The sequence below is a fragment of the Crassostrea angulata genome, chromosome 8 (genome assembly GCF_025612915.1).
Source record: "Crassostrea angulata isolate pt1a10 chromosome 8, ASM2561291v2, whole genome shotgun sequence".
Taxonomy (NCBI): domain Eukaryota; kingdom Metazoa; phylum Mollusca; class Bivalvia; order Ostreida; family Ostreidae; genus Magallana; species Magallana angulata.
In genome coordinates this window covers 26,080,903-26,105,561 of record NC_069118.1, presented here as the reverse complement: position 1 = coordinate 26,105,561, position 24,659 = coordinate 26,080,903, and the positions used below count along the sequence as shown (strand labels likewise).

The following is a 24,659-nucleotide window of genomic DNA, read 5'->3' as shown; positions in this document are numbered from 1 at the left end:
TAATCATTATTCTATTAGATCTGTGGGTAATATTGCGACACTGCGCCCCAAACCTGTTAATCTTGAGGTTCAGAAGTACAAGTATCCATTAAGTTTCAAAATGGTTGCCTCAGCGGTGAAGGATTTCCTCACTCAGCAGAAGATTGTCATGACAGCCATAGCACCAGGGAGGATTAAGAAAAGATTCAATTTTGACTGGGCGAGATTCAGAACCTGGATTAATGTAACTAAGCCCTTTGAAAAACAGAAAGAAGAAAAAATGTACCAATTGCAGGCCCCTGCCTCAATGCCTGCTTCCCAAGAACCTGAAAATCTACCTTCAGAATTTTATATCAATCAGCAGGAAGCTGACATTTTACGAGAGAGACAGCTGAATTTCATGCGACAACAGTTTGACCCAGATTTGTATCCTGAACATATGGGAGGAAGGTTCACACAGGGGTATGAACATCATCCTGGTGAACCACCAAGAAGTTCTAGAAGTGCAAGAGCAAGATATGGACAGTACCTGGATGTCGATAGACAAGCAAGGCTGGATGCATATGGAAGGTCATACGAAGGGCAAAGCCCAGAGAGAGCTGCTGGGAGAAGGAGCCCTAGATTTGAGTTTTACAGTCAGGAAGAAGGTGGGAGGCACTCCCCCTACAGAAGAGGAAGTAGGTCAAGGTCACATTCCCATTCCCAGGAGAGACGACGGGAAATGGGTCCGTATGATGATTGGTTTGAGTTTCGGAGCAGAAATAGGCCAGACCCACTAAGAAGTGCCAGGGACTTTGACAGCGGATTTGAGAGAAACTCGCATGATGAGAAACATTCCAGAGACCATGGTTTCTATGAGAGTGAATCAGACTATGATGAGGAATACGAGGACATCATGTATTCAGATGATTATGAAAGTCCTCCGTATCATGGACAGGAAAACAGACGGAACAGAAAAAGAGGGCATTCAAATCAAGGGGAGCCCAACCTACCTCAAAGTCCTCGTCGTTTCTATGATGCATCCAGCCCTGGTAGGAATCAACCGCGATACAAGGAGGAAAACCTCAGGAGTCACAGAGACAGAAGCCCAGAGGAGAGGCAGAGGCAGAAGATCAAATCCAGAGGTTTCGACACAGATTTTGGCATTTATGGTGGTCCGGGTGCAAGGCCTCCTCCATTAACACTGAAGGAATACAACGAAGAGCAAAGAAAATCAAAGAAGAAGAGGGGGAAGAAGAGGTCGATGAGACGCTCCGCCCTGTACGACATGCTGGACCAGGATGTGGAGTACCCCCCGGAACTTCCCCCGGCTCTTCGGACTTTGGCCACCTACGGGAAGATGTTTCATGGACAGCTCCTGCAGGATGCTATCCAGATAGACCACGAAGGTAGACAATAAGGATCATGCCAGCATGGATGGAGACTTCACCTTTTGAGAATATCAGTTCAGTTTTTGTTTCTAGATTTCTTTTTTTCAGTTGAATCACTCAGACCTGAGCAAGTTTGCATGGAATATGAGAACACTGTCATTCACAATCAGAAGTTTATTTTCAACGTTGGCACATTATGACCCTTTGAATGAATTATGCCCTTTTATTTTAATTCATTGAATATGAATAGCTTTCTTTTGTTGGAATGAGCATTCAGAGATGTGCATCGGTACCCTGTTATCAGTCTTGATGACAATGTTTCTTCTCACTTTATGTCCATTATTTTGTTATAGCTTGTTGGGTCATTTTCATTTTACTTCCTTTTCATTCTGACCAAAATCACATTAAGTTTTACTTGACTGAAAATTTTAATTAGTACATGTACCTTAAATATCACAGCCACTGAAATTTCTTTTCATACATAATCTCTTCTTTATAAGTTCTAAGTCTTCTGAATCAGTTCATATCCTTCATTAATAAACGTCAGACATAAAAATGACAGAATTTGAATTCAATTTCAGAAACCTCTGATGGTAAGTTATATGGTAAAACTGCCTAGTTTGAGTTTTTGATTTGAGAGTAAACCAGTCAGAATACTAACAGTGTCCGTAGAATTTCACATTTGTTTAACACGGTGTAAGGTATATTAAACTTCCCAATATTGATTTGTCTGACTCATAGTGATTATACATGTTACTGAAAAATCATGCTTACATGTAGGTGTAATGAGTATTAAATCAGTCTGCCATGCATATACACAAGAAAATGCAGAAATATTAAATTTTTAACCTCCTATTATATTTATCCTCTTTCCCTACTTCCCCCAATACATCAATTGAAGGCTTTTCATTTTATAACAACCTAGACATTATCCTAATTCATATTTATAGAATTTTTGTAATTCTTTTCCAGCCATTTAATTAACAATAGGCTGAAATATATCCATGTATCATTGAAAGATTACTGAGATCTAAATGACAATGAAAGGATATTGAGAAATTTTATCTTTTCTACAAACGATATATAAAAAACCTTACATGTAATACTGTATACTTCCCCTATTCCTGTATGATGAAACATTAACCAAGTATCTTGCCAAGTTTCTTTTCCTGATATTCATAAAACCTATATTGCTGCTTTTGTATTGGACCAACTTATTATTCATATGTTATAATATCCTTGAAACTCACATGTCACATCCCTAAAATGCGCATACAGTTTTCTGACACTTGAGCAAGTGTGTTTTCTTTATTTATTTATTTTATCCACGTTCACCTCACAGTTTTATTCCACTTAAGGTACATGTGCCCTCAACTATTCTAAACTTTCAAAGTACATGTAATTTTTAACTTATTACAGTAGATGAATCTGAAAGAAGCGTCAGTAGCACTTATTCAAGAAACATTAGCTTCAGAAACAAATTTCAGGCAAGAATCTGTTTTTATTTGGAAAGGATGTAAGATTTTTGTCTTTAAATTCGCATTTTTTCCCTGCAGATCAGAGCATGATGACCGATGACAACTACGAGAAAGGAACACAAACCCCGAGAGGGAAGTCCAAAGTGAAAACACTGAGGGACAGTTATGGTTCTGGGGATTTCTCGGAAGAGCGAGCACAATCTCGGCGAGCTCAAAGATCGGAATCAGAAAGCGAGACCGAGTCTGAGACAGGATCGTCCGAAACCGATAGCGAGACAGAGAGTGAGACAGACTCGCAAGGAACTAGATTGTCAAATGAGGGAAGTGTGGTAGTTGTCAGCATGAAAGATGCAAAGTATGCACAAAAAGTCACCTCTGAATCGATGCAACAAAGCCGACCAAAGAGTGGTCACATCGTAAGAGGATATAAATCTGACTCTGCGAGTCAGTCGGATTATGCTCCGAGACCTCCTTCTGCGAGACGTTACCGAGATACCTACAGTGCTAGATCTGACATGAGCCCGAGATCAGTGAGACGAGCTATTATTGAGGTGGAGGAGACAGCCTCCGTTGATTTGAACGAGGACAGAATGATGAAGAGCGTTGTGGTATCTCAGGATAAGGGACACAGGCGCCGCCTAGTGCAGGAAGGGGAGGTAAATGTAGTTTTTTATTTTCCTAATTTTAATGTTTTGACTAGTTTTTGATAAGGATATGAACATGAACAGCGTTAATCAGAAAAAATTATCTCCTACATGAAATATTGCAAAGAACAATGGTCATTGGTTTAAAATTTACAACAACAAAAAAGATTCATAATTTTCCAGCATAGGGAAGTTTTTGTTCTAGAGTATGAACATGATCATTTTAAGCTATAGGGATTTTTCTGCCAAGATAAAATATTTTTATATGTAGTACATATGTACATTGATCAAGAAAGCAAAATGTTGTTTTCACCGTGAGAACTCCCTTTTTCAGCCCGTATACAATCCTGCTAATGATGCCCAGGTGGGAGTGCCAGCCCCCACCATCAAAGTGTCCAGCATGGGTAAGAGAGGACTGATTGTGGAGTGGTACATTGACAATCGAGAGGAGTCTGAGTACGAAGTTCAACAGTACATTGTGAATATAGTGGGACGAGACTTTAGTGCTGCAGATATCAACAGCCACATTAGGTACCTCTCCCCCTACCCCCTCTCTCTCTCCCTCTCTCCCTCTCTCTCTCTCTCTCTCTCTCTCTCTCGTCTTCTATATTGTATGTTTTATAACAGACTATAAGTTACGAGCATTTATTTTTTTTCTAGTTTTGAGTGTAACCTTGTGGATAACAGAGGTCATGGCATCAGAGGAACCCAACACTGTTGGACGATGGATGGCAACAAACACAAAATCAACATCCAAGGTCTCTACCCAGACAACACTTACAGGTATGTTCTTAACTGTAATCCATTACTTTGGACTTTACCTTACTTTCCAAAACAGTTGTATATCTCCAACAAAACATGATATATGATTTCAGCAATCAAATAGCAATGTTTGCATCTAAGCATTAGTTGCTAAGCATGGCAGGTTGGAAAATTGCTCTGATTTCAAGTGGCCATTGTAATGATATTTTATTTGAGTTCAGGTGAATTTAGAGAGTATTTTAATGTAGAATGAAACTAAATTACAAGACATTCTCCTTTTTAGGGTGTTTGTGGTTGCAAATTACGGATTCCGTGACGATGAAGAAGACCAGAAGCCGATTGAGGTCCAGGCGACCTCCCCGGTCATCTATTACACCACCATTGGACCGCCTCTCCCTCCCTTTGTCAGGGTGCTTAATGTGGGCCTATACCAGGTAATATATGATATAGCTACCTTATATATACACAGAAAAGTTAATTCATTGTTTTTCAGAGTCTATCGGCTATCGTATATTAGTTTCCATAATGTATTTTCTGCCCAGCCCCATACATTCTGAGCAGACTTTAAATAGAGCTACTGTGCACATACATGTACAGTGATCGTTATAAATCTTAAAAATAGCCCTCACCCTTCACTACTCTTCCCAGATAGTAACAGGTTGATATATTTTGATAAAGTGACTTTTATAAGCCTACACAATTTTTTGCACACAACTTCACAATTGATAGGAACAAGTTGATTTATTTTGAAAAAGTGACTTTTATAAGCCTACAAAATTTTTGGCACACAACTTCACAAATAATAGAAATAGAGATATTGAATTCACTTCTCTGACAACCTTTCACCGAAATTTGTTTCATTGTGATATCTTTAATGAGATTTGTTGCAATCTTCAGGCTACAGTTCAGTGGGACCCACCCCGCCTACAGAGTGGACTGGAGTTGCTGGGTTACAAAATCTTCGTGGACAACAAAGTTCTCCGCGGGCTTCAGAGGAGGGACACCAGACAGATGGTCATCAATGACTTGGTGCCAGGTAGGAGTTCTCTCCCTTTAAATTTATATCGGGTGGTTATGAATTGTCAAACATTAAGGAAGTTAGAGTTCTAGTTTTACTGGCATTTCATTGTAAAAATGTTTAACTGTAATGATTACCCGGGGTAGTATTAAAATGTTAGTTACATCTTATTGTTGGCAAGATAATGATTAACAATGATTATTTATAGATTTTCATCAAACATTTTTTCTTCATTTTCAATTAAAGAATATTTAATGCAAATAGAGGTGTTGAAAACTTAATAATAAATGTAAGACAATATTTGTTTTTGTAGGAAAGACAATTGGGGTGTCCGTCGTAGCTGTCCTGAAGCAGAGTAACATAGAAAGTGAACCGTCGCGACAGGTACACATTACCTGTCCCAAGAGACCACCTCCCCCACACATCAGCCAGCAACCCCTCCACAAACACGGCAGTGTGCTGATTGCCTGGGATAAACCCGGCGGGTTCAGGAGGGCTGTGGCTCAAGAGGGCATCACTAGCTACAGGTCAGTGACTGTGTAATCCGAGACTACTAACATTATGAATAGTTATCTATATGATAATAAAATTTCAAAATAATACTAAAAAATGGGGCTTTTATTTTTATAATTATCTCCCAAACTCTACACTCCAATAGTTTAAAGAGTATATAACTACAATTGATATGGATGTTTTTCTAATGATCTAAAATTTTAAAATTTAGAGTACACGTGTACATGTACCCAACGAATAATTAAGTTAGTATATGTTCAGGATCGACATTCAGTTGAGTATTTAATGTTGGATTGTTACAAGATTGATGGTAATTTTAAAACCCGTTTTGGAAAGAAGATTTTGAAAAAAAAAGATGTTTTATGTTGTAGAATCTATTTGAATGATAAATTCTTTGGAAAAATTGATGCCTCTACCAAGATGGATCGTCAAGGATACCAATATGTGATCACTGGCCTCAACCCCGAGGAGAGCTATGATGTCAAGGTCAAGGTACGAATAGATAATTGTACAACATTACAATTTCATTATTAGTACCTGTCATTCTTAAATTGGACTTCAGAGACCCAAACAATTTGTGACTTTGAATGAGCCAATATAGGTGCTTCTGTAAGTTAACACAATTGTTTGTTGGAATAATGAATTATGATGAAGATTTAATTATTTCATTCTATAATAATGAAAATCTGTAACACATAGTTATTACCAAATAGTTCAAAACTTACATTCTACCATTTCAGTAAGTTTTTGATCAGACCTTTTATGAATTGGAAAAAAAAATATTGCAATCCTCCCCCAATATGAAGGGAAATGGAAAGAAATAAAATGCAATTGAGTTTAATGTGGTATAAACATTCTTGCCTTGAATTTGACAGAGTATGACAGGCCAGAAACAGGTAGACCCCGACCAGCTACACATCTTCTGTCTGAGTGAGAGCTCCTTCTCCAACACCATTCCTGTCCAGGCCCCCGCCGCTCCCAAGTCCCCGGAGCTCAGGCTGGAGAGCATGACCCCACAGGGCATCAGGGTCACATGGCTTGCCCCTCAACAATACGGGGAGGCCGAGATTTCTGTGAGTTACTGGTCGAAAAAACTTACACAGTTTTAATAACATGATTACTTCCCTTTGATCAATACTTTTTTAGTTCAGGTTAGACTTTTAACTTCTTACAGTATTTTGAAAATTTTAAAGATAAAAAACTCTAGGTCAGAACTTTCCTACTAAAGGGGAGTTCATCATTTTAAATAACCTTTTCCAATGACTTACTACACGTAAACTTGAGCTTTCTCGTAAGTACTTGTTGTTACGTAAAGCTCCCATGTTCTTTGACAGGGTTACCGTCTGCTGAAGAACGGCAAACTTTATGGACATGTGATGGGTCCGGAGGTGAATGCAGTGGACATCACCGGGATTTCCCTGGGTGACAAAGTTGTCCTTCAACTCGTGGCCTTGACCAATCACCCGGTCGGAAAACTGGAGCGAGCTCTTCTGGAGATTGAAAAAGACGACTCACCACGGCAACAAGGTATTGTAAGGATTGCAGTGGAAATCAGTGCTTCTCCAGTTTTATTTTTATTTTTACAAGTAGGGTATGGAAGAGCATGAAATGTATACATTTCTTTATTTGACGAGATTTTATTTTGTAACTGCACAGATTTATTTTCAATTGGTGGTTTAATTATTCTTTATACTTTGAAGCTGGCATAATGAGTGTTTCTGTTAACACAATTTCATAACTTCTCATTAATATCTCAAAACCTATGATTAATCACACAGGCTCTTGATGTTAAAACATTTTTTTTTTCAAAGATAACTTCCAATGCATGTACTATTATACTGAAAGTAAACTACATTTGACTATCCATTCTATTGAGTGATTTTTGGCATTAACCTTCTTTCATTATTTGAATTAAGGACCTGTAAATTAGATGTTGTGCACTATCTATGTATGTAAGGGGGCTGGGGGGTGGCTGCCATTTTAGACAATATTAATCTCCTTTAAAAGAAGAGCTCCATATAAAGATAATGGAAAAGATAAAATTTTATATTAAAATATATGAAATTTTTCTTTATCAGATAATAGTTGATAGCTTCAGAAATCGCATAAAAATTTTCAAATAAATCTGATGGTTTTATATTCTATTATATTTTGACCCCCCAGCCGAAATTCACTAAATCTAATCACCACTATCTTGTTGTTGAAAAATCAATATCTACCTAGTATATATCGTGTATGTTGAATATAATGCACTTACAGTAATTATCATTACTTATATTCAGATCAATATTTTTAATGTCAAGTGCCTGTGGTTGAACATTGTGCCTTCTTTAGAATCACACCTGGTTTTCTACTTTGTTCATCATTAGTTTTATGTTAATTTGCACATAGCACGACTCACTGGTACCGACCAAAAAGTGTTCACCCTAACCAAGGGGGTCAAAACCAAGGGCTGGACAAAAACTGAGTCAACTAACAAACTGGAGGGTAACTAACTGGACGTTAACTAACTGCATGCTACCCCAGTATCAGCTACTCTAGTAGTACAGCTATAGTGCTAGTGATTATCATGCGTTATTTATTTCATGAATTTCTTACTGTAAATAAAAGGGGGGCAATCATATAAAAAAGATGGTATTTAGTTTTTCCCCCCCAAAATTCAAGTTTAGTTTCAAAGGCTGCCACATTTTATTCCATAACCAAATTATTAAAAGGGGATTAACTCAATTCTTCAAATTTTAAAACAAAAAATTTTTAATTAACCTCTTTTTCATTTTTTCCCCAGAAGAGGGTTTGATATACAAGTATGTTATACATGTATATAGAAAAATGTATTTTAAGTTATAGTATTACAAGTTCATTTGTTTGTCAGATATGCAAATTTGCATCAAACTGCAAATTCTCACAAATGGCAGCTACCGTAGTTTGTTCATCCTGCAAAATGTTTCAAATCATAACATTTTTAACTGGGTATCTACCGGTACATATTTTTAAACAGTATGACTTATTGAAAGGATCAACAAATGATTGATCAGTTATCAGATTTTTCATAACGTGCTTCATGTATAAGGATATTTGAAGCCGAATGATTAATGCTTAAATCTTTGCTTTTTCATTTCACCCTCATTTCTATCTCATTGTAGCAAGCTAGAAGAAAGTACAATTAATTTTACTCTGCTTTTTTGATCGAAATGCAGTAAATAATTTAATTTTCTTTAATTTCGAAATGCCTTTGTGTTTTATTGTTTGATGTACCATGAAGGGGACTTCTTCAGACTTGTCCTTCATGATCTGCAATTTTTTCATTGACAAAGCTTACGAATATTAATTACATTTTTCATATTATATTATTATTCACTACAGATTTGCTGTTGGGAGAGAAATACGCTGGTTGTCGCCCGGGACCCAAACTAACTGTCCACTACACGGGGCTGGTGAAGGCACCCGATGATGTGTGGCTAGAGCAGGTCACAGGACACTCCGCACTCGTTGTCTGGAAAAAAGGTAAACTATTGATTTAGGGGGAGGAAGGGGGGATGGGGGAGAGGTAGTCAATGGTGTACCGGTATGTTTTGCTTTGGTTCTTAGCCTTTTCAGGTCAAAATCCATGTGGTAGGAACTTTAAAGTGTAAAATTCAACTTTATGTACCGGTAATTGATTGTAAATGTATGTCATTTGCAATCTTGACCTAAATATCCTTGAACTTTTGAGAGGTAACGAAGGTCAAAGTCTGGTTTGTTTAAATCTGGACGTACTGCAAGGTCATGGTCCTCTTTAAATTAGAATATATAAACTTTGAACACATTTAACAGCTCATATGTTTGAGATTTAGATATGCCGTTGAATATGTTTAATGATTACCGTAGAATTGGGAAGATACTGTCAGTGATAATTTTATAGGGGCAAGAACATGATTGATACAAAACAAACTGCATTTATTTATTATTTTTTGTTCAAATTAGAAGAACTAAAAACCAAATCAAAGCAATGACTTCAGCTGCAGAATAGTTAGGTGACATTAAGAAGTCAAAGCTGGATATGATTATGCTATAAATTTTTAATATCCATTAATTCAATCAATAGAAGAGATGCACCAGCTTATTGTCAAAGCACAAATATATAAACCCCCAAAGCTAATAATCCATGGCAGTAAATGCTGTTTTTAATCGAAGGTTATATTTACAGAGGATAATTCGGTGCTAGGGTTTAATTCCGTCAGTATTGTCCTTCGAGCCATGTTAGTAAATAAATGCGATAATCAAGTTGGAGACGGAAACAAAAAACCAGCTAGGTGCCGTCAAAGTGTGACAGTATTCTAACAGTCGTGAAAAAAGATCGGGTTTAACAAGGTGATGGGGGTTAGAAATAACAGCATGTTGGATCAGGCGATTCTACGAGTCTGAAACCAAAGCATGCCACCAGATCTGATAGAAGCGTGTACGCAGGGTTTGAATAAAAGACTCGCATGAGGGTCCTCTCAACGCACTGCAAAACGCATGCCCTTTAAAAATCATGGTTGGATAGGCTCTTGAGTTAATGGCAAGATGATCTAGAGAAGATTCTTAAAAATACTCCAAGTTTATCTGATCCTTGATAATATCGGGATTTTTTTTTATTGTATGGTCGCCCGTCAGTTGTCAGGTTGTAGGAATTCAGAAATATTTAGAGAGATGGTCGTTGGTTATGCCAAGTCATTTAATGGTCTGTTCGAGTTCTTGGATAACAATATAGGTTACCAGAATGGCTACTAATATATAATAGCCAAAGTCGGGAGTGAATTCTTTGTACACTATGTAGGAGAAGATAACAGATTTTGATGGATTTTTATGACTTTAAAAAGGTGAAACTGTTGTCCTACAATGAAACAATTTGAAATATAAGAAATTGAATTTAACATGCCATGTTTTCATCTGTCCTATGTTTTTGTGATCTTTCGATGTTAAAGAGTTAAAATTAATGTTAGATTAGACTTAGTTTAATTATTAGATTAAATGTTGAACTTTATCTTTTTAACGCTTTCAGGTATTTTTAAGTTTTAAGTTTTTTTTCTAATTTTTTTTTTTAAAGTTTAAACAAAGAATATTTAAAAAAAACAACAAACATAACTACTTAAATCTCCTTGGTAGCTAATTGTGAACCATTATTTACAACTGTTTACCAATAATAATTTCAAAATAGCTTTGCTTTGTTACCTGTGTTATTTCAATCAATTCAAATGTATTTCAAAGTCTGCTGCTTTTTGAAACTACCTGTCAAGTTGTAAATATCTATAAACATAATATGGAAATCAATAGAAATGCCATACAAACGTTTAAGCAACCATCGTGGCCGAGACATTAAGATTATTCTTTGATCAATTAATTCTTCCAATACGCCTGCATGAACGAATAAAACTTATTCATCCAGCATTATATGGTGGTCAATACTTCAAAATTGTACATTAATTTTCTTCTGTTTAAAACCAATCAGGATTACACCCATAATAGATCATTTCTTCCTCTGAGTTTGGCTGCCTTTGTTTTGAATTAAATGCTTCAAGCTGTGAGACAAGACAAATTCTAGATCTTTCAAACTCTTTGTCATCAGATCTCGGATGAGTCCGCCTTTTTTTGTTGTTTTGCTAGAGTGAAGGAAAAAATACACTAGGATTATTTAGCAGCAAGTTCATCAGACTGATGTGATATAAGGCTTATTTTGCTCTGAGATTCAGGATGTCATGGATAAAAAAAGTAACTGCCATGAAGAGAAAAAGAGGAAGAGATCAATCTAAGCGGGTTCCTCTGACCACTTGATCTTCCCCGAGTTCAATACCACGAGGGAGAATTGATTTTCACTTTTACACATTTCAAAAGAAAGTTTAATGTGTGATCAACTACACGGAATGACATTTAAATGCAGCCGATTTGCCGTGTTTTAAAATGACATTAGATACACAATGGCTCTCAAAGTGTGAGGATATATTTGCTCTTGAAGCTATGGAATATTGCACTTAGTCTTTCAAATGTATGAGGTAAATTTGCTGTCTCTTATTTTTTGATTTGAAAATGGCCATTTTAAAAAATCTCATGAGAATCAAGGGTCACAATGAGGGGATTTACATGATTTTTTATTTTAGATTGAAAACCGACTCCTAGCTCTATTGAATGTAGATAATCAAAAGTACTGTAGATACCTGGTTAATATGCATATAGATTCACCAAAATTTAATTATTTAGTTTTGAAATTGTGGACTAAGTTGATAATCTTGTTTAAAAGCATAATTATTATGTAATCATCATTTTTTTCTTTAATTTTTAAGTTAATTTCAAAAAATAAATTTAAAAATAAACTGCTAGCCTATAAGGACAGTTTTGAGGAATGTTTATGATCTGATGGCATTATATATACTTATCATTGATTTAGATTACTAGAATATGATTATGTACATTATTGTAAAAATCATAATATTGTATATGTCCATTGTCCAGTTTTAATAATTGTATATTGTTATTATATAGAAAATTCTAATCATGATCACACTAATACAAATTCAATTTCAAGATCTCAGAGGGAAGTATAATGTAAACTATATAAAAATTAAATGGATAGAAAACACAAAAAACAAACATTAAACTGTAGATTTTATTTGTGAATATGTAAGTCCGGGTAACAAACAAATATTTCACTTAGCACTTAATGATATTATATGGACTGTGTTTGCATGCAGTGATAATTTACACTATGTTTGCAATGGCTACTGGTTTGTTCAAATATTGAGTACAGAACAAGAATTCTAGTTGACTGACCCCATAGTATTTCGAAAATACTGTCAAGTGGTTGGTGTATTTGATCTATAAATTTCCTTACTAGCTTACAAAGTACCCTGTTAAGTGAATATTTAAAAATGAGATTTTGTTCAAGCCAATATTGACTACTGTATGGTATATCACTTTCTTGTCAATATCAACAAAGTCTTGTAGAACCATTGGAATAAAGTGATAAATGTCGGCTATAGTGGATTTATACACATGTCTTTGTTTGCATTGCTGGGGTCTGGTTGCACATTTTAAATGTGAACAAGTTTACAAAGGAGAAACTCAGATGGACAGAGCAAACACAATAAAATTCTGAATTGAATCAATGTTCACAGATTTTATAAACCCTTGCATTGCGTTGAATAGCAGATTGCATAGTGGTCATTTGACAGAGTTTTTTATTTTTTTAATTAATGAAAACAAAAATATTAGACATCTTTTTTTTTTAAAAATGCATTAAGTAATTCTAGAATTATCTGCATCATTTCAAATCAATTTGATTTGAATTAGTTGAAGTCGACATTTTTTTTCTCTGACACATATTTAGTTGGTAAAACATATGATTAAGATTACTTGCGTATTGAGAAAAAAAAATCCCACTTCTTTGTGAAGATCTCAACATATTAATTTTGATGTGTTTCTAAATTCGGAATAATCAATCTGACTTTCCCTGTGATAATTTTTGCAATTAGAACAATTCTACTTTTGACTTTTGTATATTTCTCAAAATTCTGAAAAAATTAATATGCTGACTTTAAATACCAGTGCCATTGTCACTGAATGCAAGGAGCTGTAATTAGACCAGTTGCAAGCTTTAATATATGAATAATCCTTTTGCTGGTATATTTCACCTTCTTTGATATTATCAAAGTAAGTCTTTTAAAATTTACATTATTTATTTGCTCCAGACTTTTAATCCTTTGATTTGCTTAACATAAATTTTTTATATCAGTTTTTCAAAAAAAGGTGTGAAGTTTGTAGTCAATATTGATATCAAAAATTTCTGTTGCAGCACTATGTAATTATCAATATTATATAATATTGATAATTACATAGTGCTGCAACAGAAATTTTTTAAGCCATCTATTGGGCTTGGGGGCCCTTTGAAGTCAAACTATTGAAATTCTATACATCAAAATGTTTAAAATGATATAGTTTTTACATTTCATATTTTGTTTTCTGCTATATTTACATGACCTTATGCTCTTTGCACTGGTAATCAAGTAAGGTGAATAGAAATATTTTGTACCAATATTACATTTTTAGTACCGGTATTTGTTCAACAATTAATCTTCTGATGCTATATCACAATGGACTTCTTTTCTTGTGTTGGCAATTTTACCCACAGAAATTTGGTCCATAATATATCAATACACATGATAGTTAATACAATTTGTCTGCTTCCCAAACTATTGCAAGATTCAAACAAATCATTCTCGCAAACTCTCCCTGAATCTACAAGACTTCATTGCAAAATTATTCAAGAGTCTGTCACCTTAAAGCCAAAGAAAAATATTGTATTTAAACATTTACTCAAAGCAAATACACCACGATGGTGTCGGAGGCTTTCTGTCAATTGTACGTGAAGTTGCTACCCATTTCAGTAAGTGCTTTTCATTTATTAACCTTAATTGCAATTGGTATAAAATGTCCCATGGGGGATTTTTTTTCTGTTGGATCAGTTATTTTTTTTTTATGAATATAGATTGCATTTATGAGGTTTGGTTATTGTGTAATATGACGGTGGTGAGAGATTAGATTTTTTTGTATTTCAGAATTGTTATTTCAAAATTTCAATTTAACAATATCCAATTTATGTCGAAGTTTTATTAAAAATGTTATTCTGCACAAAGTTAATCATCCAAGTCAAAATGAGCAATTCCATCATTGAAAAGGATATCTAGAAAAAAACATGTATCAACCGTTAAGAAATGATTGTTCCAATACATGTACTAAGGAACTCTGGTGAATATGGGAAATTGACGTATGAGATGATTAATATCTCGATTTCATAGATAGAAGAAATTATTTTTTCAGAAAACGTTTTATTTTTTTTTTTAATATCTCAAAATTTACTGTTTAATTTTTTCACACCACATGTTAAAACAATTTCAGACTATTCTGTTGAGCTGAATCATTCTATCCACGAACATGATAAGTTGAAGTTTCCAGTCCCAGGTGAACTTACAATAATTAAGAGAGAACTTGTGTTTAATATGGCAAACTTAAAATGGGAGCTTTGATGCTATATATGGCATACTATTAAAATGAGAGCTATTAAATGTGTTTACTGTTGCAACTGACATTTATCATCAATAATGTTATATCTTTATCTAAATTCATTGCAAAACTTCCTTCAGCATAAAGTTGTATTGCATGATCATCAAATCATGAAATCAATAATTATACTAAAAATAAATGATATTTCAAAGTTTGCTGTGAATTGGGTTGATGGTTAAAATTTACAATGCAATCATGCTTTGGGGCTACAAATTGGCTTCCTGGTTGCCATGGAGAAAAGAGCTGTTTCATATACAACATCTATAATTATCGAGTACATTTTCATCAGGCCATGTACCATGTACTAGAATGTTCGACATATTGGTTACCATGTTGATGTTTGCGATGTCTAAAAATTATCTAGACCGTGATCATTCATAGCTGATACTAATGATTGCTCAGATCTTGAGTTACAGTTCGTAATCATAGATAACGTGGGGCTTCAGTGTGTTCCGAGATAATGCATAAGAGTGCTTTTGATATAAACGCTGTGCACTGTTTTGATGGAAAGGATCAACTGATATCTTATTATACTTTCTTGTTTGTATTTTGATTTCAATTTTAACAAAAAAAATATCCAAGCATAAAAACAACTTCTACAAAAATTTACATTTGTAAAGAGTTTGTTTAAACTGTAATTTGTATATTTATAGGTACAACATATGTATCGCTAAAATCTGCCAATGGGATTTTAATTGTGGGTGTCTGGGTTTTTTTTTTCAGAGGACAACGTACACGGTCACTTTGTGCGCCCGGACCATTATGTGGTGACCTGGTGGTGTGGCGATAAAAACGATGTCCAGAGCGAGGAGACAAGAGGTAAAATTACACTTGTGTATATACGGGGGAAAGTAATGCACTTACCTTTTCTGAGAACTGATATATGGTAAAAAGGGGTAAGAATTATGCTGTAAGCATACAATTTAGAAACTCATGGGGTTACAAATGGTAAAAGTTCAGATCTGGACGGAGTTTAAGAATTCGGTTGCTAGGGAAAGAATATTTAGTATACATACTGGTAAAAACATATACCGGTATGTAGAAGGGTGTAATAATGCAGTAAATTTAAAATAAATAAATAGAACTTCAACATAAGAAATTCACGGTAAAAATTAATGGAAAATAGGATACAAATGATTAATCATTATGATAGCTTGGTACCAAAGGTTTCTGTTATTGATATGATTTAATTATAGGAACAGACATGAAAGTTAATCTATTGTTTACATAGACTATGCTGAATAATGTGTTCCCTATAGAACTAGTTAAAAGAGTAAACATGTCACTACAATTTAAAATCTTTTAGAATTGAACAAATGGATGGGCCATCACTATGCTACTCCTATATATATAGCGTTTAAAAATTCAAAAGTTTTTTGTTAAAAAGTTTGAAGTAAATATATGCACTCAGCTGTACCATTTAATGCATGAATCAATATGTGTCGTTATGTTGAAATGCAAATAGAGCTAAAGTGTGAAAATAAATGTTTAACATTGAGAGAAAAAACGAGCAGCTTTGAAGTGTATGGTCCTATGATAAACCCTGGCTAGCTTAGTTCTTCAACATTTATTTGACAAGGATATGTATAGATATGATTTACGGAAGTTAATTTCCATTTACTACAAATAGTACCTCTTTGTAAAAAATTTCGTGCATTTCGTGAAGATCAAATTTCCATTTCAAAAAAGCGTGAACCATATTTTTAGAAAGACCCCTACTTAGTGATGGCAAAAACTTTTTATTATTTTGATTTGAGGTAGAATCTTTTTTCTCTTTGATTTTGCAGAGGATCATATTCTGATCACTGGTCTTCATCCAGCAACAACCTACACCATAGTTGTTGAGGCACGACGTATGGAGAACTACAGGGTCGAAGGTCAGTATTCCTTCAAAGTGCATTATGGGTAAATGCCATATTCATGTTGATCCTGCATTTATATTGACTGTTGCATTGTGATTCTCTAAAAATACAGTGACATTAGGGTTATTCTGACCAACATATTGCTGATCAACTTACAAAAACTTCCACATAAATTGATATTCAACAAATATTAAAACCATTGTTTTCAGTCTGGTCTGGTTTTGTTTCATCTGTTGACTTTCATTAATTTTTCAGGAGAGGAAAATGACACCACGAACAAATTCATATTGACCGCCCAGTCAGACACCCTGACCCTGAGGACCGCCCGACCCCCTGACCCGCCCAGTAACCTGTCCATTGCTGCCTCCACCTGTAACGCCCTGCGCCTGGTCTGGGACCCCCCTGTGGAACATGGTGTAGAAATCATAGGTAAGTTTTTTTTTGTAAAATTATTCTTAAGTTTTTGATTACATTAAGAATTTTGAATACATTTCAAAGGCTATATATTTTAATGTGATTTAGTGTTTTGCATCAGATAAGAAACACATTGTATCAAGTTTTTCAGTACAGTGAGCCATCAGTAATCTATACAACTCATTGAACTGTCAAATTTCATTGAACTGTCAAATTTCGTAATCATTTCCATACACATCAATGAATCATAGTGTAAGAATATTTTACATATATATCTCAAATACAATGGATATGTCGAAGTGATTTGTCCCAACCACTTGTACTTTAAGTATTTTACCGTTAATAACTCGAATACTTAGATATCTCAAAGTTTTTAACCAGTCCCATCTAGTTCGAGATAACGAGATTTAACTACCGTATATATATGAAAATGAGGCATAGTTTTTAAGTTTTTAAATCCGGTTATATTAATTGTCTTAGTACATTGTTCAGACACTGGTACCATTCATTTTGCAGCCATTCGTATCGATGCCCAGTCTATTAACACCAGTGACCCTCACCACGTAGCTGTGGAAGTGAGACCGGATGAATGCAAGGCTGACATCGAAAACCTGAGGGAGAAAACGGATTACGTCCTGCGCGTCACAGCTGTCACCGATGAATATTTTGACAGACTCCCTGAGAAGCACAAGCTCAAGAAACTGCGGGCCATTCCCCGAGACCGAATGGTTGCGGCCGATGATTCAATATGGCTGCCAAACACCTACACAATGGCAAAGACGGCCGGTACGGAGCCTCCGGCTAATCTGAAGATCCTTCAGTCCTCGACATCCGGATTATCTGTGACCTGGTTGCTGCCCATCGTGTATGGATCCAACAAGTTGATTGGACAAGTGTTGCGATGGTCGGACGTGAAGAACTCCAAGAAAGGAGAGAGTGAATGGTATGTGGCAAGCCACATTAATTTGGACCCTGCGGACAACAACGTGACCATTGAGGACCTGACCCCAGGGGCACAGTACAAGATTGTAGTGGAAGCAGTGGTCAGTATTAAGACTTCTCTGGAATCGGCTGAAAATGACAAGGATATTCAGAGGTACCGCAGAACCGCCAACGTCATGTCCAAGCCCCTGTTCACCAGAACCCGGGCCCCCACTGAGCCCCCCAGGGTGTATATCACAGGGTACACCCAGACTACCGCCCAGCTGTACTGGGAGAAACCACCCCTGGTGTCGGTCATCGGGAAGGAGAACGACGGGCGACCTAAATACCTCAGGAGGTACCTGGAGGGGTATAAGCTAGAGATCAACGACCGGCTGCACTCCTGTCTGGGCCCCAATGCCCAGAGCTGTCAGCTGACCAAGTGTAAACCGGGCAAGAAGTACCAGGTGGTTCTGGTGGCCCTGACCTGTACAGACCAAGGGAAGAAGGAGCGCAAGAAGAAGGTAAAAACTGAAGAAGCTTTCCTTAATTCAAAATTCCTCAATTTCCATACTTATCAAATTTCAAATTTAAGCAAAGATGAACTGTGTAGTAAATATTACATAACAGTAGAATTGTGGGTGGTACCACTGAAAAATCTGCTGTTACATGTCACTGATTAAATTGTTCAGAAAACATATTGAAACAGTGAAGGAATTAATGATACGTACCTCATATAGCATTTGGTTTAATAAAACTTTTTAACTGAGATATCAGTGATTGGATCAAAGTACATTGTGTACATCTATGTATCTAAACTTTAAGATATTTTTTTTTCAGTATAAGGGGGTGTATAGAAATGTGAGCCTCCAGGCAGTGGACTACTCGGCCCTGCTCCAAGATGAGGACAACCTTGACCCCTCTCCATCAGATCCTCTGGAGATTGTCCTACCCAAGGACCAGGATGGTTAGTATAAAGAACGATAATGCATGGTGTGATCAGATCATTTAAAGCAAACCAGAATTTATAGATATGTGTAAAATCTGTGTGTACCCATAAGTTGTTTTCCAAATTCTATTCTGGGAACAATTAATTAGTTTGGGTCAATTGACATATGGGTACTGGTTATACTATTAGCAGTAAATTGAATGTTGTTAAAGTAATTATGAATACTGTAATAGATTATTGCTCAAATGGTGCCATGAAATGCTAAATGTTATACCCTTACAAACAACATCATGAATATTTTGCTTAAAGTCACAGAAAAGAGTGAATTCTACAAAAAAAAATTTTTTTTTAAATTTTGTATTGTTATTCTAGGTTATATCAAGAGTTTGGAGTGCACATTCAAGCATGATGAAGACAGAGACAACAGCACCTTTGGGGACATAGAACTACGCTGGGATACACAAGGGGAGAGAAGTGATGTCATCTCTCACATCAAACAGTTCAATGTCATCTGGTCCAACACGGAGGAGAGACAGGTCCAGACAAAAGTTGTCACCCCTGATGCCAGGAAATCCCTCATCCCAGTCACCAGGTTAAAGTAAGTACTGTAATATGTCTTGTATTCTCTACTCATCTTACTTGTTTTTCAGAAAATGCGCCAAATAAAATAAAGGGAATAAACTTTACTTTTATAATTATCTTATTAACTGCTATTGCATGGTTGTACCTTTAATCGTTTTTGAACAACAAATTTAATTTCTAAGGGCTTATTTTATCATCATCATATTTTTTTTCTTCAGAAAATGAATTTCATTGAATATACAAGTATTTGAAAATGTTCTCATCTTTTTCAGAGCTTCCTATGACATACAAGTTGAACCAGATTATTTCACTGATGCCCTTCACCAAGTAAACCAGAGAATCCAGTTGGTTATTCCAGGTCCTCCGGATGCTCCAGAAATCTTCCTGAAATCTGTCAGTCCGGAGGAGTTTGTCATAGAATGGGGAGAGCCGAGATTGTTTGGAGGGATCAAAGTTCGCGGATACCAGGTCAGTATCTAGAATTAAATTCACATTCATTTAGCAATATTTAAAAATAGGAGATTAAGTACTTCAGTGGCTTGGTGACATGGTTATGTCTTTATAGATTACTGTAACATATTTATCAAATGAATATGTGATGATTTAAAGAAGAGATTAGAAAAGAGATAATGCTGCTTTTAAGGAACACTAAGTGTTTATATAGATTTGCTCTTTTCTATATATAAGCTAAGCTCTTTGTTTACCTTACATTCCGTGTCTAGCTTATGAAAATTTTCTGGGATTGAATGAATCAATAAAATACCAATTTTTGAAGACTAATTTCAACTAAAAGACTCTTTATCAGACCTAAATAATTAATTGAAAGTTCTACAAAAGGTTAAAATTTATTTTCCAATTTGAGAACTTTTCATATAGAAATTAAGACATTGATATCTTTAAGATTTATTAAGTCTTTGTTTGGTAAAGACTAGCTTACGTTGAGAGCCGTATTTTCATGTCAACCCATGGCATCAAATGTAAATTTTCCAAATTTTGCAACTGAAATACATTTAGCTATAAATATAAATTGTACTTTAAAATATAGATTCCTCTCTTTAAGTGGAAGAGCAGGAAAATATTGATACAACTTTCTACTTGATGTAGAGAAACATCATACTTGTATTCCTGTTTGTTTGAGAAATAAAGAATTTGATCCCACGTAATCTCCCTCTTTAATTCAGGGCAACAGATTGATATTATCAGAGCTACTCCCTATCCGATAATGTCTAGTGCTTTCTATTCTTTGACGCTGATAAGGTTTACTTGAGTTTTTTTTTATTTTCATGTTCAAGTGTCCTGACATTAGAAATCCTCGTAGCAACTAGGCACCACTGTGGTACTCCATTTTAAGATGGATTCCTATAGGTTGTCATGGTTACCATGTCAAACTAAGCCTCTTTATCAGGATCTTGAGACAATATTGATTAGTTGATCGGCTCTTGTTTTCCACCTTTGGCATTGTTAAGTGATATACTGTCAAGATAGGGCGTCTTATCTCCGTCAAACTTTCTGTTTTATTGGGGATTGGGGTTTTACTTGGATTTATTGTGGGATAAAATTGAATGATATTTGTCACCTGTTTTTATTTGTTGGGGTTTTTATCTTTTGTTTTGGATAGGTTTATCTGAATGACAAGAAAGTTGGGAATGAGCTGAGTAACTCCCACCGTAAGGCCGTCATCCCCTGTCGCCCAAACAAGTAAGTATCCGAGGGTATCTTATAATGGCTGTGATTTCTATATACGGAAGGTTTAATGTAGGGTGATTTGGAACTAGATGACTCATTTGCACTTCCAACCCATAAATACAGGAGAACAGGATTATTTTACATTTGGTGATCCTCAGTAAATTGTTTCAGGTACAGTGTTATGCACATGAATGGTAAAACTGATGTGAAATGTGTAAGAAAGTCATATTAAGGCAATAAACTTTAAGTTCTTTAGCATAAGCTAAGTTTCTTTTTTTATATCTTTACATTAAGAAAGTGTTTAAATATAAGGGAAAAAACCTTTATTTAATTCCTTATAGTCAAGACTGATTAATTTTTAAGTTCTATATCCTGGTGAGTTTCTATGGTATTTGATCATCTAAAAGAATCGATGTGTACAATAAAGGTACATGTATGTCTATACTGTCTATACTTAAAATTCTGAGTGGGCATTTAAATAAATGAATTTATCTCTCTCCATTCCCATTTACAAAGGTGACATAAGGTTATTTGTATTGTATTGTGTAAGGCAGTGATTTTCATTAAGAGAATTTGACAACAAAGAATAAATATTTCCTCCACAGGAACTACAAAGTTCAGTTGGTGGCCCTGAGTGACAACTCATTCTACAGTGACTCCGCCTTCTCCAACACCCTACTGGTCAGCACCTCCCCCCACTCCCCTCGCCTCCTGTCAGGCGAGGATATGGTGAGGGAGGATCAGGACATGATCCCGGTCAAGGTCATTGCTGTCACGGAAACCTCCATACAGCTGGACTGGTCCAACTTCCTGGAGACGGAGGGGGTGGCAGGATACAAGATTCAGTGGAGCAGTGTAGCTCAGCCTGCAGTATGTATTGCTTTTATTAGAGAAAACTGATACTGATTTTAAAACAGTCTTGTTAAAACATTTACATGTGTAAACTGGAAGGCTGAGAAATATTTTAAATCTGCCTTCAAGTTATCTTTATGTATCATTATTAACTTTTGTGCCCTCAGAACTAAAGAACGAGAGAAATTTTGCCAAAGCTGATGTTAAATGTCAAATGCTTTATACAAATTTAATTGAACTTTACTGTCTTAAAATTTTGTTATTTTTTCCAAATCTTGTTCAGTGGATAATGTTGGATGATTTTTCTATACAGCAAAGAGAAGTGAAGCTGTCGGAGAAGGACAGCAGCTGTGTGATCAACAATTGCCTGCCGGGAACCACCCACTTTGTGCGACTGATTGCTATCGACGCTGATGGACAGATTCTGGAGAAGTCCAAACAGCTGACTGTACAGACCTCCGCCCCTCCAGACTCCCCCATCCTCTCTGTCAGGTATTTTGTAAAATGCTAGTTTCTAACAGTCTACTGGACAATATAAGCAGACTAATAGTTTCTATATCTGTATAAAATTTGAGTTCATGTACCATTTGATTCTTTCCCCCAGGTTTTAAAACTCTCACAACCTCAATCATCCTAGGGTAAAGTAGTCAAACCTTTGACTCCCATAAACCAGCAAATTAAAGATTATTATCACAGCATTTTTTAAAGAAATTTAGTAGTTTTCATACAGCAAATTCCCAAAGCCTTCACATACAATTTTTGGCATGACGGGCCATACTTTTCGTTTGAATCGTACATATAGTAGTAAAGAATGTTCTGTCTTAACTATTGTACAAGGGATAAAGCAATTATGATTTTCTTGATATTCCAGGGCCTGCAACTTCCGCTACATTGCTGTACAATGGGAGAAACCCAACACCTACGGAGACGCTTTAGTGACGGGTTACAAAGTCTACGTCAACGGCATTGTGGAGGCCATACTGAACGCAGAGCAGATGAGTTTCACCTTCACTCACGGAAAGTGGTGCCAGGAATATGCCTTCCAAGTGCAAGCCCTGACATCTTTCGATAAACTCCACAGTAAAGTCTCGGATCCCTTGGTGGTGGTTTGGCCAGGCTGCAAGGCCCCCACCTTGAAAAGACTTGCTACCCATAGCAGTTCCTGTGTCAAAATTGCCTGGGAGGATCCCTATCTTACAGAAGGAGTCAAAGTCAAACATTACAGGGTCAGTATTTTTACTTTCAGTTTACAAATTACCAGCACAGGTATTGAAAATTAATGATTTTGAATCTCAGTGTATCAATTTGCTTCAAGTGAGGTTTTTTTTTACCAGAGTTGCAGTCAATTAAAAATGACAATATTTTGAAAAATGATTACCTGTGTCATTGTTAAGATTATTTCTTTATCAGTATTAATTTTGTATTTTTCATTTAAATTTTAGGCTGTTTGTGTGGAACGAGACACAGAAAAAGAGGTGACACCCTCTATTGGTCCAATTCACTCTAACACGAGAGAAGCGGAATTCAAGAACCTGAAACGGGGGTCATACAGCATTTTCTTAGAAATACATGTAAGAAGAAACCATTGATTATTACTATGAATGTGTGTCCTCATTGAAAGTTTCATTTGTAAGTGGCTTTTTCGAGTAAAATTTATGGAAAGTTGTGATAATCTTTTGAATTATTCCGTTATTATGATTTTTGTTTCACAGTTATACAATACTGGTGATGTGGTGTGCTCGGAGCCGCTTCATGTGGCCCCTGCTCCCGCCCCAGACCCGCCCCTGGTAACAGTCACTGTGGTTGGTCTGGATGAACGCAGAGCTCTAGAGAGGCTGACATGTGATCTAGTCAACAAGAGAGACAGGTAGGGGCTCTTTTTATTTTTAGCTCACCTGAACCGAAGGTTCAAGTGAGCTTTTCTGATCACCCGTTGTCCGTCGTCCGTCCGTCCGTCCGTCCGTCCGTCTGTCTGTCTGTCCGTCCGTCTGTAAACTTTTCACATTTTTAACTTCTTCTCAAAACCACTGGGCCAAATTTAACCAAATTTGGTACAAAGCATCCTTATGGAAAGGGGATTATAAATTGTTAAAATAAAGGGCACAGCCCTTTTCAAAAGGGAGATAATTGCGAAACAGTAAGTATAGGGTGCATGTCTTTAAAAATCTTCTTCTCAAGAACCACTGCACCAGAAATGCTAATATTTACACAAAAGCTTGTATATATAGTGAAGATTTTAAATTGTAAAAATCGTGACCCTCGGACCAAAACTGGGGCCCCAGGCGGGGTTCAAAGTTTAACATAGAAATACACAGGAAAATGTTTGAAAAATCTTCTTCTCAAGAACCACTGCACCAGAAATGCCAATATTTACACAAAAGCTTGTATACATAGTGAAGATTCTAAATTGTAAAAATCGTGATCCTCGGACCAAAACTGGGGCCCCAGGCGGGGTTCAAAGTTTAACATAGAACTACATAGAGAAAAAGGTTTAAAAAATCTTCTTCTCAAGAACCACTGCACCAGAAATGCTAATATTTACACAAAAGCTTGT

At 35.9% G+C, this 24,659-nt stretch overlaps 1 protein-coding gene across 12 annotated transcripts in view; it reads left to right on the top strand.

Annotated features, from left to right (window-relative positions):
* The window catches only part of LOC128161530 (uncharacterized), a 63,899-nt gene that overhangs the window by 31,636 nt on the left and 7,604 nt on the right, over positions 1-24,659 (top strand). For 7 of the 12 annotated variants that reach the window (XM_052824838.1, XM_052824830.1, XM_052824831.1 and 4 more), the window contains 26 exons: positions 1,931-1,942; positions 2,906-3,483; positions 3,806-4,002; positions 4,132-4,254; positions 4,517-4,667; positions 5,131-5,269; positions 5,565-5,778; positions 6,136-6,256; positions 6,640-6,837; positions 7,099-7,291; positions 8,156-8,251; positions 9,128-9,268; positions 14,675-14,737; positions 15,563-15,658; positions 16,627-16,716; positions 16,957-17,130; positions 17,632-18,560; positions 18,877-19,003; positions 19,358-19,583; positions 19,840-20,035; positions 21,186-21,265; positions 21,859-22,123; positions 22,419-22,597; positions 22,977-23,331; positions 23,548-23,676; positions 23,818-23,972. In XM_052824838.1, coding sequence (XP_052680798.1) covers positions 1,931-1,942; positions 2,906-3,483; positions 3,806-4,002; positions 4,132-4,254; positions 4,517-4,667; positions 5,131-5,269; positions 5,565-5,778; positions 6,136-6,256; positions 6,640-6,837; positions 7,099-7,291; positions 8,156-8,251; positions 9,128-9,268; positions 14,675-14,737; positions 15,563-15,658; positions 16,627-16,716; positions 16,957-17,130; positions 17,632-18,560; positions 18,877-19,003; positions 19,358-19,583; positions 19,840-20,035; positions 21,186-21,265; positions 21,859-22,123; positions 22,419-22,597; positions 22,977-23,331; positions 23,548-23,676; positions 23,818-23,972 — 5,227 coding nt within the window. The remainder of the gene's footprint in view (positions 1-1,930; positions 1,943-2,905; positions 3,484-3,805; positions 4,003-4,131; positions 4,255-4,516; positions 4,668-5,130; positions 5,270-5,564; positions 5,779-6,135; positions 6,257-6,639; positions 6,838-7,098; positions 7,292-8,155; positions 8,252-9,127; positions 9,269-14,674; positions 14,738-15,562; positions 15,659-16,626; positions 16,717-16,956; positions 17,131-17,631; positions 18,561-18,876; positions 19,004-19,357; positions 19,584-19,839; positions 20,036-21,185; positions 21,266-21,858; positions 22,124-22,418; positions 22,598-22,976; positions 23,332-23,547; positions 23,677-23,817; positions 23,973-24,659) is intronic. The other 5 variants (XM_052824836.1, XM_052824829.1, XM_052824834.1 and 2 more) reach the window with 3 other exon arrangements.